Genomic DNA, 19,404 nt, shown 5'->3' with positions numbered 1-19,404 from the left:
ATTAAAAGTACGTCTCAATTTTTAAAAATATCAAATTAAGGTCCATTATTTATTATCCTATTTTTCATCTAAAAATATATCTATTTTAGTCCTTCTAAAGCATACGATACAATTACTTTTATTTAATTAAAATTATTACTCATAAAATACAGTTATATATATATATATATATATATAATAAATTAATTAATTAATTTAAACAAAATTACTTTAACTTATTCAAATTTAACCCATTTTTTTTTACGAATTTAAACTTAATTTAAAAGTGACTGATTGTTAAATATTTTTATATTTTTTAAGTGTATTTAATTAATGAATTTAATATTATAAATTTGCTAAGAAATTTATTTACTGATATTATTCATAAATAATTTTCAATCTTTACTCATGAACATTAATAAATTAAATATTTATTAATTTCATTTCATTTAATGAGTTGTTTTAATTTTTTTTATTTAATTAATTTTATATATATTTATCGAACATAAACAAACACTTATTGAAACACTTAGTAAATCGAACACCAAATTTATTAATATTTATTTTATTTACATCCTTACCAAGTTATTATGATCGTAGCTTCCATTTGATGCACCATCAAACCCTAATCCTGTTTAAGGGTTCCAACCCTATAGAGAATAAAATGCAAATCCTTTCGAAGGCCGTGGAATCAACTCTTGCATCAACAGGGAGACCCCTGACCGAAATTATAGCCACTTGGTTGCTAATTTGCCTGTAAAGAGATTTGGATAGAGTTGAGTGTGCAAATTAGCATGATCATTCAAGTTAAATGAAAGTCTGAGGCTTGTTTCGTAGCTAAAATTTTCTAGTTTTTAAAAACTCAACATTTTCTAATTGCTCACTGAGCTTTCCACAAATAAGAGGAAAAAAAATATATATAGGAATAGAGTTTGGGACTCACTAGAGGAAGCTTCCGATGGGTGTAAACTACCCCTTCATCGCCATTCACCACTTGCCCGCTGCCTTTCAAAATCCTGGATGCGATGAGAATTTAGACAATACACGAGCACTTTATCGTTTGTAAGTTTGCAAAAGCTGTCATTAATATGATATCATGTTTGTTATGCCAGATGAGGAAGAACTCCTCAGGATTGTAACAAAAGGGTAGATCTCTAACGAATAATGGTAACATATGAAAGTGAAATAAACAATTTTCCAATCCATCGGTTTGTTGTCTAGCTATGACAGCTTGATCTTATGAGGCTTTAATTGTATTTTTCAGTTGCTAATCAACAGACTCACTAAATCCTCTTGTAATTCTTATGAGCTAAGAGTCTAAATACGATCAATCCTGCAAAGGTAAATATCTAACGAAAAGAACAAATGGTAAATAGTTGATTGAACATGCAACTTACCATCTAGTAGTCAGCAATCCCTCGACACCAACAGGGCCTCGAGCATGAATCCTACTTGTACTTATACCAACCTTCGAGTCATAAACAAACAAATACGCGATCATGAGTAAGGTAATCATAATATACACCAAGTGAGTGAAATTTTGGAAGGAAAAAAAGATAACCTCTGCTCCAAGTCCGAAACGGGCTCCGTCGCAGAAACGTGTGCTTGCATTGTGAAATACTGCAGCACTTCATAAACAAAAAGGGATCATGGTATCTCTTCTTACATACAAACCAACGATATGCACATATATTGATATATATTTTTTATGTTATACTAAACTAGAAATATCTAAGGCTCTAAGCAACCAACGAATGACAATGCATCTCTTGCCGCTCTGCATGAATTCAATGTCAAATATACATATTTATTCCCTGATACATGCAATCTGTACCCATATTCCATTCTCTACTTAAAGTCATCTCCTTCGAAACTGATGATTAAACAAGCTCTGTAATATTTTTGGGTTTATGTAGGATGGTGAGCTTTTATGAGATCCGGTACCAATGCTTTGAGCACCAAGAAGATAATGGACAAAAATTTCACTGAAGTGATAAAAAAATGGATAATAATATAACAACGCATAGTAGTCACATCAAGTATGGGATTAGAATTGGGCAAGCTCACTATTCTGAAGACGCATGCACAATATTTACACAGCTTAGAGAAGACATACTTCACAGTGATTAAAGTAATCTTAATTAAACTCCGTAAGCAAATAAGAAAAATGACAACGGTGAAATATGTGCTAGAATTGGATGATGCACAACATGAAACGCACAGAAAGCAACAAATTAAACAACAAACAACTCCGCCCCTAATGAAAAATGTAATATAGCATCAAACACCATTGTCATACCTGTCAACTTGACTTAGGAAGATCTCCGCAGTTGCAATATCCTTGGCAATAATGCAATCAGTATGTGCACTGGCAATGAAATTCAAGGTCAATGTTCCATGAAGTTGATTTATTGTGATAGTTTCTAAATTATGACAGATAAATCATCAAGAAAAACTGATAGTGATTAAAACAGTAGTATACCTTCCATATTGATGTATATGGTTAATTGCAGCATGAACATCATCGACGACTTCAACCGTACAAGCCATTTTGTTGTATTCGTGATGTAAGGATGGTGCTTCTGAAAAACCAAACTCTTGACTTGCTCGAGGTCCGCCAAACAAGGCAACACCTGAAATTGGACATGCAGTGAATTTCTAAAGTTTCACAATTCCATGAATTTAAAGTTTAAAACTATGACTCATGAAGTACAATCTCCTTGCAGCATAAATTTTGCAAACAGATACTAGTCTACCCAATACTAGTTGTCAAATTTAAAAAATTTCAACTTAATAGCAACATCAGACCTTCACTTTTGAGTTCTACCAGTAAATCATTAAGCCACTCATTATTCAAGAGATCTCTGTGGATAAGAAGTGTTTCCTGCAAGTAACAGAGACCAACTTTGAATCAAGTATTTCTTGAATAACAGATTTAGAGTACTAAATACAAGAATATGAAGGCATTTAAATAAAGGATGCTGACTAGTTGAAATCGTCAGGAGTGTTAAATTGCAAAGGGAATTGCCTATAGAGTTCAAAATTTTTGGAAAAGAGATCTCAAAAGTAATTCTCACAAATGAAGGATGGTAAAAGATGCAATATTTTGAGAACTAGATCCAGCCTTCTGTCAAAATTTTCAAAAACAGTGAAAAGTCGAGACCACAAGCTAAGAAACAGGTGTACCAAGGACAAGATATGAAGATCTAACTAATAACTAAATTTGGAGTTTATTGGAAATGAAGAGAAGAATGCAACAAGTCAAGAGGTCGCATGTAGGTCCAAAAAGAAGGTAAATTACATATTCTACAGAAAGGGATACCATGATAAATCAGAACCTGGCTAGGAATGGTAAAAAAAAGCTGTACATTCACTCTCCAATTCTCCAATATAGAAATAGAAAGCCATTGTCATAGACCAAGTTTCAGTCAGATCGAGACATACCATAGCATTACAAGTAGCTGGATAGTCAATTTTCGCATCCAATACAATCCTGGACGCCATTTCCATGTCAGCAGATTTATCGAGATAAACATGACAAATGCCATCTGGATGGTAAACATTAAGATGTGATTTAATACATAACAGAAAAATTGTAGAGTAATAATGCACATGAGGTAAATTCATCATCATCAAACTGTGCTGGTCCCAACTACTTTAGGACTGCTACGTTGATCTTATCCCTAGTTTGAATTCTGTGCTACATCACTCATAATGTTCAAATCAACAAAGCCAATACACTTAAAGTAGAATAAATACCTTATTTATTTATATTACCTGAATGACCCAGAACAGGAATCTTGGTGGATTCCTTGATTTGTGTAACCAATTTATTGCTTCCTCGTGGAATCACAAGATCAATTACATCATCAAGCTGAAAAAAGTTTCAAAAACAATGAAGTTTTTTATTTTACAACAAGATATATTTTCAAAGCTTCCACAAACCAAATATTCTTCTAAAACCAGGTCACCTTTAGTAGATCGGGAATCTCTTCTCTAGGTGTGACAAGACCAATGAGCTTCTCACCTACAACTGCTGGAATTGCTTCTGTAATTACCTATTCAGAAAACAGTGATTTGAGCGGTGCTTTAGTATTAAAATGGAAATGAACCTGTTACTGCACGATTTAGCAGAATGGAAATATTATGTGGCATCTATCTGCAACTAATAAACTGACCTTATGCAAGATTGCATTAGATCTCATGGCTTCTTTCCCACCTTTAAGAAGAAGACCGTTGCCACTTAGAATGGCTAACGATGCAATCTACAAGAGAAAATAAAGTGATACAATAAGTGAATTGCAAAATGACAAGCATACTATTAACAAATTCTAATTGTACTTCAAACACAAGGCCTATGACACAAAGATATCCTTACATGACCAGTACGACTCAAGAAGTACTTCAAAGCATGGACTAGAGAGACTCTGCTTATCAACATGGAATAAATGGCAAAAAAGGAATAACAGTAATGCAATTATAGCAACACAACATGTTTTTGTTTCTCCCGGGGCTATAGACATATGAAGATGATGTGAAACTTTTCAACCTTACAAAGACAGATGTGAATTATATTTTGTAGATTATTGACAATGATAAAGCTAAAGTCTTTCGAGTATACCTTTAATGATGCATAACTATCTGACATTTTTTAGAATGGAATGTTCAGAATTGGTTCATATTTGTATATTGTACATGACAGTCAATGCTCAGGATGATGTAATTCGAGGAAAATAAAAAAAAAACATAAAAACTACATATACCAAGCTTTGCAACACAAACTTTTAGAATAAGCATGGTGCTGTAGTCTCCAAAAGCTTTGCCTATAATGTATGAAGAGAAAAATGAATTAAAAATGAAGCACGATGCTTTTACCTGGATTAAAGCATCAGGCCTCGACTCAAAAACAATGAGGAGAACACCCAATGGGCAAGCTGTCTTTTCTAAGATTAGACCATCTGCAACCTGAATCAATATCATACATTGGATTTAGGTTTTTCAAAGAACATATGACAGCATTAATATGCATGCAGAAAAACAAAATTGAAATTGAAGTTCTTGAAATATTACAGTTATACCAACAACCAAGGAAATTGTGTAAATCTGTAGGCAAGAATTCTGACCTCAGTTCTTTCCAAAACCCGGGATATTGGGTCCTCCATATCTGCAAGTGCACGAATTGAATTTGCAAGGCTAGATATCTACCATAAAAATGAACAAGACAGTTAGAAATATACTTATGCCAGAAGAGAAATAACAAATTTATGCAATCTCTTGCCTTGCCTGCCTTCAATGTCAACCTAGAGATCAATGGTTTCTCATATCCAGCTTGTTGTGTAGCAGCAACATCAACCTCATTCTCAGTTCTAATTAATTTCTCATTTGCCTCTAATGCATTGGCAATGTCCATCATAATCTTCTTGCGGGCATCTGATGATAAGCTCTAGGAAGGAAACCAAATGCAGTTAAAAGTTAACTAAAAGATATTATACTGTTGCACATTCTAGACTATCACGGTCAAATAGGAAGAGCATGCAGATAAAAAAAACATAATGGTGGACCAGAAATTCCTAGATTTCTCTCTTGGTCCTTGTCGTGATGCACAGTACCTGAAGTCTCCTCGAACATTCCCTTGCTGAAATTGCCATGTCACGAGCAGTGTCTTCTCCTTGCAATCCCCAATTAGCTGCATCCTGATGAAAGAGGGTACCAACTCTCTCACCTTGAAGTACTTTTAGAATGCTATCTGTAGTAAAACCACTACAATGGCCAGAAAAACTGTTAGAATGTAATAAAATTCATTAGTTAATTTTATGAACGAAGTTAGTAAAAGAACAGAATGAACTTCTGCAGCTATCCCTAGATGAAAATTTTTATTGGATTTAATTTCTTAAACTAGCAAAGTCGGTCATATAAAGAAGCATGTTTAACTTACTGCATAATGGCAAGAGAAGTGTTCATCTTTTCTATATAACATGGTCATCCTTCATACGTGACCTGGATCTGTTAGTCACTTGTCATCATGAGGAGACGACTAGGTCTTAGATTGTTATTCAGCAAGTAACACATCCACTCTGTGACATTTTTTGAATAAATTACCCAATGAACATATTTATATCATTCACATATAAGGAGAATATTGTCTTTGTTTTCCTCAAAAACAGAAACAAATTTTCTCACAATCAAACCAAATAAGAGAATTGCTTTATTAACTTGATAGGCTTGAAGGGCTAACCTACAATGACCAAACTCAATGGTATAGTAGTCCTCTATGCCTTAATTATATATACCTTCATTAGAACAGAAAACCAATTGAGACTAAACAAGGTTGTCACAATCTTCCCCAAATGAAGCTTGGCATCCTCAAGAAGGCCCAAAATTTTTGTTTGGCAGCATGTGATGAATGGTGACTATACTATCATGGGCAGAACTTTCCAAGTGAAACATCTTACCAAGGCTAGATCTATGCTCTGGTACCACATGTCTCACTCTGGCCCAAATGAGGAAATGGCTCATTAACTTGATAAACCCAAACCACTAGACGAAATACTAAACCAAAGTCAATGTTAATAGACTAATCTAGCACTTCTGGACTTCTTCAATAGCCTGTCGCCTCCGGTGTGGGACAAATTGAAATGCCATTTTCTCGTTTTAGCCCCACTTTCTTGGATAAACACCAAGCTTGAAACAGCCGAACTAATATAGATCCCAGTTTCTCAAGCAAGGACAAGCTTAGGCCACCAAGTTTAGGGTATTTAAGTAAGAGAAATCAATATTCTTGACCTTAGAAAAGCGTGCATCTGAAATCAAGCATCGCCCTTGTGTGCACATTCCAATAGGAGCTGAAGCAGTATTGGAAAAAAAAAAAACATGGCTACCACAGGAAACCAAAATTTCCACCGAATAACAAGAAGCATAGAAACACCTCAATACAAGGAATGCACTAAACCAATCACAAACCTATTCCTTCCAGATTAATCTCGTTTGTGTTCCTAAACTCAAAATCTTGATGATGCAGTATGGAAGCAGATTAAAACTCACACAGAGCTCTAATACCAAATTGATGTAGCATGGAAACGAACAAAATTCACACAAAGCTCAGATACCAAATTGATGCAGCAAAGAAACAAATCAAAACCCACACAGGGATTTGACACCTCTTAATGAAGAACGAGGGGTAAACAATCTAATACAGAAAAATGAACGTCACATTGAGAAAATTAAATCATGTAAAGACAATTAACATTGGGAGATTAAAGTCCCTCTAAAAACTCTTACCCAAACGAAATTGGAAACAAATTAAAATAATCTATGAAAGAATAATCTTACAGCCAAAATGACCAAATAACACAGGAAATAAATTCTGCAAAAGAACAAAATTTTAATTTAATTTGTGGAAAAATTATTCTAATAATATGAAAATTGTCTTAAATAACTTAACCTCCTAAACAAGAGGATCTACAAAAATAAAATTTTACAAAATTTAGAACTTCTAAAAATTGAAGTCCTGATTTGCAATATTCAATAAATATAGACCTTGAGGAGAATCATTGTAGCTTCATTGGCAGGATTTCAGAGGATCTTGCTACAATATCATCAATATAGAGTGTAAGAAACACCAACTTCAAAATGGACACCAATATAAAAGTAAGTTTCAGTAGTTTAGCAGTGAAACTAATACTTTTTATATCACATAGTTAATAGTCACACCTAAAGTTACAGTAGACTTCTATACCTACTTCAATAACAAATGCCTGATCTGGTATTACAACACAATATTTTTTGCTGCCTATCATCATGAGGTCCATCTTCTAAATTGTCATGAAGTTCCAGCATAACCAATTAAGCTACAGAGCAGAGATCTTAGCCATTTTTATTCTGTCCTAACAAAATGTTCCATAGAAACATATACAGATATACATACGATTTCTCAAAACAAACAGTCCATGCAAATCACTTTATTACATCAAATTTGGAAAACAATACTATTTGCAGATGCCGACTCAATCATGTAGGAATACGATGGAAGTAGTAATTTCAAGGACATTTAGAAAAACAAAGTTAAAATTATGTTAGGACCCAAGAACAAGGAATACCTGGTAATCACAACGGGTGTGCCAGCATAAGCAGCATAAACAGCAGCCTTTACTTTAGCAGTCATGCCACCTCTTCCAACCCTGGATTTGTCTCCGAAAGTTATCTCAGAGTCATGCCTCTCTTTCACATAAGTGTGTATTAGCCGTGAATTAGGTTCACTAGGAGGACCACTATATAGACCTTCAACATCACTTAGCAGAATAAGAAGATCAGCTTTTAGTTCCAATGCTAAAAGGGCTGCTAAACTATCATTGTCCCAAAAAATACCAGAAGAATCCTGCAAGATTAATCAACTATTAGTATTAACAAGTCAATTAAATGTCTATCAGGTTCAAAAGAGATTTCAATTGAACAAAGCCTCCATTTTAGAGAAGTTAGGCTCTTGAGAATATTTCCTTTACAAAAGTTTGGATATACAAATGATTCGATATGCATATACCATAAGTGACAAAAATCTTAAGAGAAACAAACACACCATCTTAATAAAAAGCTGGTTGCTGTTTGGCCTTCTGTGCATCATACACAACCAAAAAAACAAGGCCCTCTACGTTTCCCCTTAACAGGTATTGCAGTTCATCTTCTACCTATAAGCTTGATACAAGAAATTAAAAACAAACTAATTCCTTTTGCTCCTGATTTAATAGGAACAATTTCTAAGCAATTTATTCAACTATAATTAAATTCCACATGAATATAATGAAAAAAAAACAGTTGTTATTGTTCCTGTTAGAATATTGTAACATAACTAGGGGTATTATTGTAATTATGTTGTATATCCTCCTCTATATAAGTCAATAACTCCGTGGTATCTAATACATGGATTTCTTTCATAACATGGTATCAGAGCCAAGTTTTTAAGAAACCCTAATTTCTTTCCGTCGTCGTTCCTCTCTCTCTCTCGCACACACACAAGGCTTCTCGCAGAGCAGTCCTTCTCTGCCTCGCCCTCGGCTCAACCTGGACCCGCCTCCCAGCCTCATCGCCTCCCTGTTCCACGTCGTCGTGGACGCTCCCGATCTCTCTCTTGCGAGGTGGCTTGAAGACGTGACCTCCTTGCTATTCTGGTGAGTCCCTAGAACCTAGCGACGACAGTGACAATGACGACTTCTCTGAGTGACGACGACCTCTTCATAGGGTTCTTTGTTGGAGGGGTGGTTCTGCTCAGGCGTGGTGGATTCCCCTCATCTCCCGATCCTTGTTGAAGAGCGGTGCCTTAAGATTTAGGGTTTTCACCAGAGTGGTTCTGCTCTAGTGATTCCTTCCCTCTCCATCCCTACTCTGACGAAGCTCCTTGTCGCCGTGGTTGCAAGCGTAAGGAGATATCAATAGAGGAGGGCGCTGGCATCACTCTTCAGCTTCCAGTGACTTGCAAGGGCAGAGGGTTCTTCTGAGCGGTGTTGGCAGTCCATCCTCCAGCACTGTTTTCTCCGACAGTCCGGTGCACAGTTCTTTTCAAACTAATCAATGGCTACATCTGGCGTCCCAAAGCCCAATATCTTAATCTTTACCAACCATATTACTGCACCCCTCTCTTCCGAGCAGTTGGATGGTAAAAATTATATCTCTTGGGCATCTCACATTGAGCTTTGGCTTGTTGGACAAGGTTATGAGATATCTCACTCAAACTGAAGAAGATGTTCAAGTCGTCGATCGTCCTCTATGGAAGAAGGTTGACGCTCAGTTGTGTTGTATTATCCGAGCCACCATCCATCCATCTCTTAAGAATGTCTTCCGTACTCACAAAACCTGCAAAGTTGTTTGGACACAGGCTCAGCAACTCTTTACAAACACCTCTTGGCGACTCTATCAAGTTTGTGTAGATCTCATGTCCATTCTCAGTGCCCATCAGATTAAGAATTCAATGTCAACTTATCTAGGTTATGTCTCTAGCCTTCTTTGTGACTTCAATGAGCTGCTACCACTTGCGGCCAGTCCTGTTGCAGAGCTTGAAAATCGGAAGAAATTTTTTATGTCTCTGACTTTATATGGTTTGCCCACAGATTATTCTCATGTTCGTGATTAAATCCTGGGCAGTCCCACAGAAGCTACCATGGACAATACCTGGGCGACTCTCCTCCGTGTCCCAACCAAAGTCTTGACGATGCCTCCTTCCGTTCCTGTTAACTTGTCAGCTTTAGTCTCTCGACACAACAACAGACATCCACCTCGCAAGGGTGGCACAGGTCGTCCTTGGTGTGATCATTGCCACCGCTCGGGCCACACGATTGATAAGTGTTGGGGTCTGCATGGTCGACCTCCTCGCGCTGCTCAGATCGTTCAGAGTTCTGTTGCTTCTTCAGCTTCCACTTCACAGTTAACACCGGATCCGACCCCCACAACCTTCCTATGATGACTTTCTGAAATGGTTTGAGGATCGTCAGATTTCTGATTCCACTGCTATTGTTGCACACGCTGATAATTCCTTTGCTGGCATATCTCACTCTTTAGGTCCTTGGGTTCTTGATTCTGGGGCTACCGATCATATCACTGGTAATAAATCTCTATTTTCTTCTCTCACTACTTCTGGTTATTTACCAATTGTCATCATGGCCAATGGTTCCCAAACTGAGTCCAAGGATATTGGTATTGTTCATCCTTCTCTGTGTCTTTCCATTCATAATGCTCTTTATGTTCCTGGAACTCCGTTTAATTTATTGTCAATTAGTCAACTGATTGTGTCATTTCTTTTATTAAAATGTCTGTTTCCTTACAGGATCGAAGCACGGGAAGGATGATTGGCTTCGGATGCGAATCTCATGGCCTTTATCGGCTTCAACAACCCTCTCTTGTTGGTTCGGTGGCAGCATCTCCACTTCTTATTCATGCTCAGTTGGATCATTCAGGTCTTGATAAGTTGAAAATATTACATCCTAGTTTTTCTCACTTAGAGTCTTTGTCTTGTGTGTCGTGTCAGTTAGGTAAGCATGTTCGTAGTTCTTTTCTCCTCGCACTATGAGTCGGGCTACGCCCCTTTGTTTTGATTCATTCGATGTTGGGGGTCCGAGTCGTGTTTCTTCTACATTAGGATCACGATATTTTATTACTTTTATAGACGATTTTTCCCGTTATACTTGGTTGTATCTGATGAAGGATCGTTTAGAGTTATTTTCTATTTTCCAATCTTTTTTCCATGAAATCAAAACTCAGTTTAGTATTTCTCTTTGAACTTTGCAAAGTGATAATGCACACGAGTATTTATCTACTCAGTTTCGTACCTTCTTGCATCCCATGATGTGTTGCATCGCGCGTCTTGCCCTCATACCCCTCAACAATGGGGTTGCGGAATGTAAGAATCACCATCTCCTTGAGACCACCCGGACTCTTCTTCTCCTCTCACGTTCCTTATCATTTTTGGGGTGACGCCATACTTACTACGTGTTATCTCATCAATCGCATGCCTTCCTCAACTGTCCAGAGTAAAATACCTCATCAAGTACTTTATCTTCATCAGACTCTTCATCCTTTACAACCTAGGGTCTTTAGTTCTACATGTTTTTCTCATGCTCTTGATCCTAGCATTGACAAACTCTCCCCGGTCTCATAAGTGCATTTTCCTCGTGTACCCACAGTTTCAGAAAGAGTACAAGTGTTATTTCCCTACTCTTCGTCGGTACTTCATCTCTGCTGATGTTGCATTCTTTGATTCGGTTTCATTTTTTGGGCCTCCCGTTTCCCAGTCCGAGGTTTCTCCCTCTCCACCTGCACCAGTAACTATCTTTTGTTCTTCGGAGGCGCCTCTATCATCCCCAGCCTCATCACCTCCTTTGCAGGAGCGTCATTCTCGTCCTGCTTTGCCGCCGACCAGCACTGACACTGCCGTGGATACATTTTTAGAGCCAAGTCCTTCGCCATTTCATCCGGTCCCGTCTCCTGACTCTAATATTCCTATTGCACTTCGAAAGGGTATGTGTTCCACTCGTAATCCTTCTCCTCACTATGTTTCTTTGAGTTATCATCGTCTTCTCCTTCCTATTATTCTTGTCTTTCTTCCTTATCGCCTGTTTCTCTTCCTAAGACTGCAGGTGATGCCTTTGCCCATCCAGGATGGAAACAGACTACGCTCGATGAAATGTGTGCTTTACAGAATAGTGGGACTTGGGACCTCGTTCTTCTACCACCGGGAAGTCAGTTGTTGGTTGTCGATGGGTGTATACAGTAAAGGTTGGTCCAGACGGTATGGTGACAGACTTAAGGCATGTCTCGTTGCTAAAGGCTATACTAAGATCTTCGAATTGGATTATGGGGATACTTTTTCTCCTATTGCCAAGATGTCTTCTGTACGTCTATTCCTATCAATTCTGTGATTCGCCATTGGTCTCTTTATCAGTTGGACATCAAAATGCATTCTTACATAGTGATCCGCTCGAGGAAGTCTACATGAAGCAACCTCCGTGTTTTGTTGCTCGGGGAGTCTTCTAGTCTTGTAAGTCGCCTACGAAAATCTTTATATGGCCTCAAGCAATCACCCAGAGCATGGTTCAATAGATTAGTATTGTAATTCAACAGTTTGGCATGACTCGGAGCGAGGCTGACCATTCTGTCTTTTATCGCCACTCATCTACCGGTTGCATCTACGTAGTGGTTTATGTTGATGATATTATCATCACAGGTAATGATCATCTTGGGATTTCACAGGTGAAACATCTTTTCAAACATTTCCAGACAAAGGATCTCGGTAAACTCAAATACTTCTTGGGGATAGAAGTAGCACAGTCTAAAGAGAGGAACATCATATCCCAAAGGAAATATGTAATGGATATTTTGGAAGAAACAAGAATGTTAAAATCAAAAATAATCGACAACCCTATGGATCCTAATGTTAAGCGCATGCCAAATCAGGGGGAGCCTCTTCCAGATCCTGAAGGTACAGGCGATTAGTAAGGAAACCAAGCTACCTTACTGTTACTCATACAGATATCTCATTTGCGGTAAGTGTAGTAAGTCAGTTTCTCAATTCTCCATGCAAAAAACATTGGGATGTTGTGACTCGCATTATTCGATATATCAGAGGCGCACCAGGAAAGAGTCTTTTGGTGCAGACAAAGGACATACTCGAGTCGTAAGATACTCTGATGCAGATTGGGCAGGATCTCCCACTGATGAAAGGTCCATTTCTAGGTTTTGTATATTTGTCGGAGGTAACCTTGTTTTTTGGAAAAGCAAAAAAGCAGAATGTTGTGGCAAGATCCAGTGCAGAGGCAGAGTATCGAGCTATAGCCATAACTAGTCAAGAGCTTATATGGCTAAAACGGTTGCTTCAGGAACTCAGATTTGGGGAGGTTACACAAATGTCACTTATATGTGACAATCAGGCCTCCATGCATATTACCTCGAACCCAGTTTTTCATGAGAGAACAAAGCATATTGAAGTTGATTGTCACTTTGTTAGAGAGAAAGTCATATCAGGAGAAATATCTACTAGTTTTGTCAACTCACATGATCAACTAGTAGATATATTCACTGAGTCACTAAGAGGTCCTCAAATTGACTACATATGTAACAAGCTTGGTGCATATGATCTATATTCTCCAGCTTGAGGGAGAGTGTTAGAATATTGTAACATAACTAGGGGTATTGTTGTAATTATGTTGTATATCCTCCTCTATATAAGTCAATAACTCCGTGTTGTCTAATACACGGATTTATTTCATACCAGTTCCTTTTTCAAATACCTAGTTTCAGAAGCATAGCAAAGACAACTGTTTGTTCAATTCCTGGAGGCAATCTAAATCCTCAAAGTTAAGGAGATAATTAGATATATTTCACCCTTTTGGGTGTTTTAGGATATTTTATTTTCCAACCTTAGATAATCATGGCAAGTGAATAATAAATAATGTATAAGATCTTGAGGTGGTAACTTCTAATATTTGCCATTAAAAAATAGTATCTTATAGACCCCAAGGATGAAAATTAAAAAAAAACAAATATCATATATTTTCATTCTACAAAAAATGTGTTTAAGTCGGTTAAATAGGATGCAGAAGTTGAAAAGATAGCTGCCTTATCTTCCAGTTATTGCTCAAAAAGGTAGAAAACAATTAAAAGTAGAAGGTTCCACTGTATAAATGAATTTATCATGTAACCAAAACGAGCTCAAATTTAGGAAGACTTGTAGTTGCATTGGCATGGTGTTTCAGTCCCCAAACACCTAGCAAGCTCGTCGATCAAAACACCTTGTCACCTCCATGGTAGCTTCATCGACCTTGTAGAAGCTTGACCAACCTCCAAGGGACACTCTAGATTTGTTCTAGTTGTCTTGGATTGATTTGAATGTCAGTCAGCCAACAAAATTAAAAATTTCACTCATGCTGACCAGCACAGAACAATATTTTAATCATAATCCAAAATGTTACCACCTTATTTTTAGGCAGATTTAAGTTAATTTCTTGACAATCATAATATTGATGGCAAGCATCAAAATAAACATAAAATTAAGTTATATGAATCATTGGGAAAGAAGAAAAGAAAAATTTACGAAACAATATTATGCATTGTATGAATTGACATGAATTGACACCAATGCTTGGCCAAACATGTAAGTGCGCAAACATATCTCATACATTTGTAAAATATGGGTATAAGACACCTAACTTATTATAATGGGAAGTAGCATATATGTATTCTCCATCACTGTAATTACTAAAATACAACCCACACATCCTTATGCAAAGTTGTTTGGTTGGAAAGTACCCATTTTTAATCAAAAGGTACTTAATGCCCATCTAAATTGGAGAGTACAATTAAGAAACATATGCTTTCAACATTGATTTGGTACACAAATCTACCTTTCTGCGAGAGAATTGATTCTACTGGCTATTCATTTTGCTTGCTGACTAACAATCCACTAATCCAATTTTTAACATAGGGGATTTGCTAACTTAATAGGACTTTTTGTTAACACATTGATTTTCCCACATGTGCTCCTTCAGCCTTGGTGTTAATACTCAAAATTCAAACATTACGGATAGAGTTGACACACAATCAATGTTTTAGCCTAGTGGTAACTTGCAATTTTTCCTTGTTCATTCATTGTAAGGGCCAATTTAAGATGGAGATAACAATTAGGAAAATGCTCTAACTCTTTGAAGACAAACCCACTTCAACTTGTCATAGCAAGGTTCTTGATGAAGGAGAATGATACAATAAAATTGCACAACTTGGAAAAAATTAAGAAAAACAAATATATTAAAATAAACAGATTTGAGGTTGAATTTTGTTATTTATTTCCACTTTATTCTTTTTAGTACATCTAGTATACTTAATTCAAGATGATATAAAATTTCCTTTTCCTATTTTTTCTTCTCTTTTGCAAATTACTGACTAAATCATACAACCCTATACTCTATTTGGGGTTGACTACATGTATTTATCTCTCCATTGAGCTCTATGTAAGGTAAGCACAAAAAATATCTTAAGGAAAATACATGATTGAGGAATTTTAGCCATGACAACTTTTCACGATGGTACTTGCATCCACCCTAAAACAAATGCATATATCCAACCATAAATTAATGTACTGTATCACATTAAGAATACCTCATATGGAGCTCTCCTAGTACTTATTGCATCATTTTCATTGAAAACAGGAATAACTTTCAAAGATAACAATGTATTCACTGTCTGACACAGTTGCATCCGGAAATCTGGATCCTTAAAATCATTATCTGTAACAAGAAGCTCAGACGATGTCACATCAAGCTGCAAGAGGAAATGGTAATATGATCAATTAATTACACTTAGTAACTATAAATCAACCAAACATATATGTAACAATAAATAAGCAAAATCATGCCTGACTAAATAATACGTCATACAAAGCCATTAGGCCATTTTGACCAACTGCAGCACAGGCTTTGCCATCTAATTCTAATTGCGGCTTCTGGAGATCCGCGAAGCTACAAAAAGGTAGTAATGTCAATAATAAATGATCGGGTCCTAAAATATGATTGTCTAAATAAAAGCCAGCACAAATTAGCACCTGCTATTGACTAATCGCCTGTATCTAAGCCTTTGTCGACCAACTCCAACTGCACCTGATGTAACAAGGATAACCTCAAAACCACATACGTTGAGTTCTTTAACCTGATCATGTCTCATTGCAGTTAGTAGGTATAGGATTCAGAACTCCAGCAAGAAACATTATGGTGAATCACTCTGGTAAGTAAGAGAAAATATTCTTTACTTGCTCACACAGAGCTCCCAATCTTCCAAGGGCCAGTCTCCCATCTGTTCTCGTTACAACTGCAGTTCCCACCTAAAATAATCATAGCGAGGAGATAAATTTCGACAGAATAAGCTGACCAGATCAGTTACCTGAGGATACAGACTTTGACGGTTATGATGCAACTTTTACATAGAACTATTCCACAGAAATCAGAAATGATGTAATCCCGACTCGTAAAATAGAAAATTTTAAAACCAACATTCTAAGTATGAATACGTAAAGTTACATTCAAAAACAAATTTCTTCCACTCACTATACTCCAATCTCATCAAAGTAACTCCAAAGCGCCAAGGTCAATATTGCCTGAGGCAGTAGGCATTGGCCTAGGCACTCCTGTATGAAAAAAAGTTCTTAAATTCAATTATCATAATCTATAAGACTTCTTTTAGGGTGAAGTTATTTATAAATAAAGAAAAATATGGTTGGCAGATGTAGTAATTCAGTGAAATTTAATAGAACCATGCTAAAAGTACTCCAGGACCATGTCAGTTAAAACTTTACAGATGATAATCAAGAACATGAGTATCATTTTCTCATTTTACCCGGGCCTGTGAAGTTCAACAGTGAATTATATTTGTATTTTTGCAATTGGAGTATTTTAATTCAGAAAGAAAAAAAAGTCATTTACAACCAAAAATAATAGAAACTGCATTCTTAGCTTAAAGATTGAAGTTACGAGGTGTTATATTATTCAATGGATATTTTGTGTTCACGTTTACATTGTAAATTTGAATAATAAACAAATGAGTGAATTATAGAAAACAAAAGAAAGAAAAAAGGGTTAATCAATTAACTCCTACTCTGGTGGGGGTTGTGCATGGTCGGTTCGTGCTCCATCATGGATAATTCCTAATGTCGTCCGACAGGACCACATCAAAAAGGAATCCAATTTTAAATCTAGACTTTGTTTGTTTTACGAAACGTATTTTTCAATGCTGGTTTTCTGATCATGATTTTTTCCATTGCACCAAATATTTAAAAATCTGAAAAATATTTCTGTGAAAACAAATAAACGGAATCCTAGAATGACTTTGTCTAGGTTTTTTAATGCAAAAAACTGAGGAATTGATTAATACAATCCGTACCCCGAGTTGCTCTCACCAGTCCTTGGGACGAAAATGGTACTCGACATGATGCATTCAGAGAGAAAAGAAATCTAATTCCCATGAAAAAAAAAACGAATTTTTAAACCAATGTAGGATATCCAAACAGAATGAAATGAGTAGCTTGATCTATAAGATCAAAGACCATACATAATGGATCAAAAACCAGAGCGTTTTCGAGGGGTATCGATAGGAAAAGTGATCACATAACACATCGAAACATGCTCCTAAGTGTCGTACTGGGGTTTTACTGAAGCCAAGGACGGAAAACCAGAAAACCAGAGATCATAGCGAGTGCAGAGGGTGACAAGGAGGAGAAGTGAAGCACCTTGATGACGAGCCTCTTCACGTCCTTGACGAAGGCCCGCGTTTGATCCATAATGGCGACGTCGGCGAGTGGAGGAGGCCAGAAGTGAGTGGGAGAGCGAGAGAGGAAGCGACGCCGTTCAGTAATCGCTTCTGCTTTGAAGTAGGATGAGATAGGTCTTTTATTTTCGCAGAATTTCAAGGAAACTCATTTTGTTCTTTGTTATATGAATAGATATATAGGTTTCTTGCGCATCCGTGAGCGATAAAAAAAACAATAAATTCTCCGTTTCGTCAATCCTAGGTCACAAAATATTTATTTAACACTTTGATCCACACCTCTTCATTTAATTACATCTGTGTATATAATCTTATACAATTATATACTTAATCAAATTATATATATAATCTAAATATTTTATCCTAAAGTCTAAACTATAAATCATAAGAGCAATGATTTACTCAAGGAAAAATAAAAATAGACACATAAATATACCCATCATTTCATTTTTATGGGTTTCATCATTTTATGCATCTATCCTTGAGTTTTTCCTTGAGCATATCATTTTTCAAATCATAAATCATAAGTACTTAAATAAAAATACACATGATGCTCACGGATTGTGTGGTATAAGATGTACAGTATAGTAAATCGAAATTGAATTTCCTGATGGTAAAAGATGAAGTCGTCATCTTAACGGTCCCTCTAAGATAATCTCACATACTTTGAAAGTGGATAAATCACAAGAATTTATTCAGTCTTGTCAAGTGATCTTCCAAAATAGGGGGCACGAGATAATTTGAAATAGTATTTGTACCTATCAAAAATTGAACCATGCCCTACTGATGGCAAATCATATCCGAGTACCAAACTACACCCACATAGGACATGAATTCCCATTTGAAGATATTGAATTACACATTTTAGATAAATAAGAAAAAATTTGGAGGATGACAAATCTAGAAGGATCATGCAATGCCCAACTCAGTGTCTCAAGACTGCTGCGCTCCATTAGTGATTCTCTTTCGTAGAATTGTTATTCTTAGCCATCACATGTTAGATAAACTGTGGCTTTTTTTTTTGAAGTTGACTTACTGTTCACTATTTTATATACAACCGTGGTTTAGTTTGAAGTTGAGCAGTGGGATACGATACATTGTCCAAACTACTCAGTTTGCACAAAACGTAACCCTGGACCATAAGAAGCAGATTCATATGTGAAACTGAACGTAATGTCTTTGCTGTTATTTGGTAGAAATCTACTTGAAGGTACCAGTAGTAATGGCGGAGTCCGCCCGAGTGATCTACTTAAGTTGTGGGCATGAGCGCCAACGCCGACCCTAATACCCTAGCTTCCTCTTTATCTTTCGTTAGTTTTCCCCTTTTTCTACCGTAAAATTAACCTTTTGCCCTTTTCAACACCGTTGGGCACCCGGGCTGGACTGTACTCGGCTCCGTCCTTGCCAGCGGCAGTGCATCCGATCGGCGTATCGGAGATCTTTAACCAGCTCAACCAAGAAAAGAAAAGACGCCTTCATTCTCGTCAACCTTATTCTCCCAGCTTAATCTAATAGTTGGTTTTGTTTTTACAAACGTGTAGGATGATTTATAGCATAATTGAAGATGACGAATAGTTGCTGACACTCAGAGCTTCCACTTGTTTCATCGTCTGGTATTCGTTTGAAATGAAAGTG

The 19,404-nt window shown here is 36.7% G+C and overlaps 1 protein-coding gene across 1 annotated transcript; it reads right to left on the bottom strand.

Moving 5' to 3' along the window:
* Window positions 1-512: 512 nt before the first annotated feature.
* On the bottom strand, window positions 513-17,913 carry LOC122021784 (delta-1-pyrroline-5-carboxylate synthase-like). The gene is made up of 21 exons (XM_042579942.1): window positions 17,732-17,913; window positions 16,259-16,330; window positions 16,055-16,158; window positions 15,869-15,971; window positions 15,613-15,774; window positions 8,076-8,353; window positions 5,589-5,739; window positions 5,258-5,422; window positions 5,103-5,180; window positions 4,855-4,944; window positions 4,158-4,244; window positions 3,951-4,037; window positions 3,757-3,853; window positions 3,424-3,527; window positions 2,788-2,863; window positions 2,462-2,612; window positions 2,279-2,347; window positions 1,541-1,607; window positions 1,377-1,447; window positions 923-995; window positions 513-733 (listed from the first exon to the last, which is right to left on the bottom strand). The coding sequence occupies exons 1-21, from the start codon at window positions 17,780-17,782 to the stop codon at window positions 725-727; spliced, it is 2,145 nt and encodes a 714-aa protein (XP_042435876.1). The 5' UTR covers window positions 17,783-17,913; the 3' UTR covers window positions 513-724.
* Window positions 17,914-19,404: the final 1,491 nt, after the last annotated feature.

Source organism: Zingiber officinale, chromosome 9A (assembly GCF_018446385.1).
Source record: "Zingiber officinale cultivar Zhangliang chromosome 9A, Zo_v1.1, whole genome shotgun sequence".
Classification (NCBI taxonomy): Eukaryota; Viridiplantae; Streptophyta; class Magnoliopsida; order Zingiberales; family Zingiberaceae; genus Zingiber; species Zingiber officinale.
This window is presented reverse-complemented; position numbering and strand designations above follow the sequence as displayed.

Bases quoted from the DNA above. Each gene is read 5' to 3' on its own strand.
- LOC122021784 (XM_042579942.1), bottom strand. From the start codon at position 17,782: ATGGATCAAACGCGGGCCTTCGTCAAGGACGTGAAGAGGCTCGTCATC. The intron at 5,423-5,588 runs GTACTGTGCATC...TTTCCTTCCTAG, and splicing joins AATGTTCGAGGAGACTTCAG to AGCTTATCATCAGATGCCCG. The intron at 4,245-4,854 runs GTAAAAGCATCG...TTTCTCTTGTAG, and splicing joins GGCCTGATGCTTTAATCCAG to ATTGCATCGTTAGCCATTCT.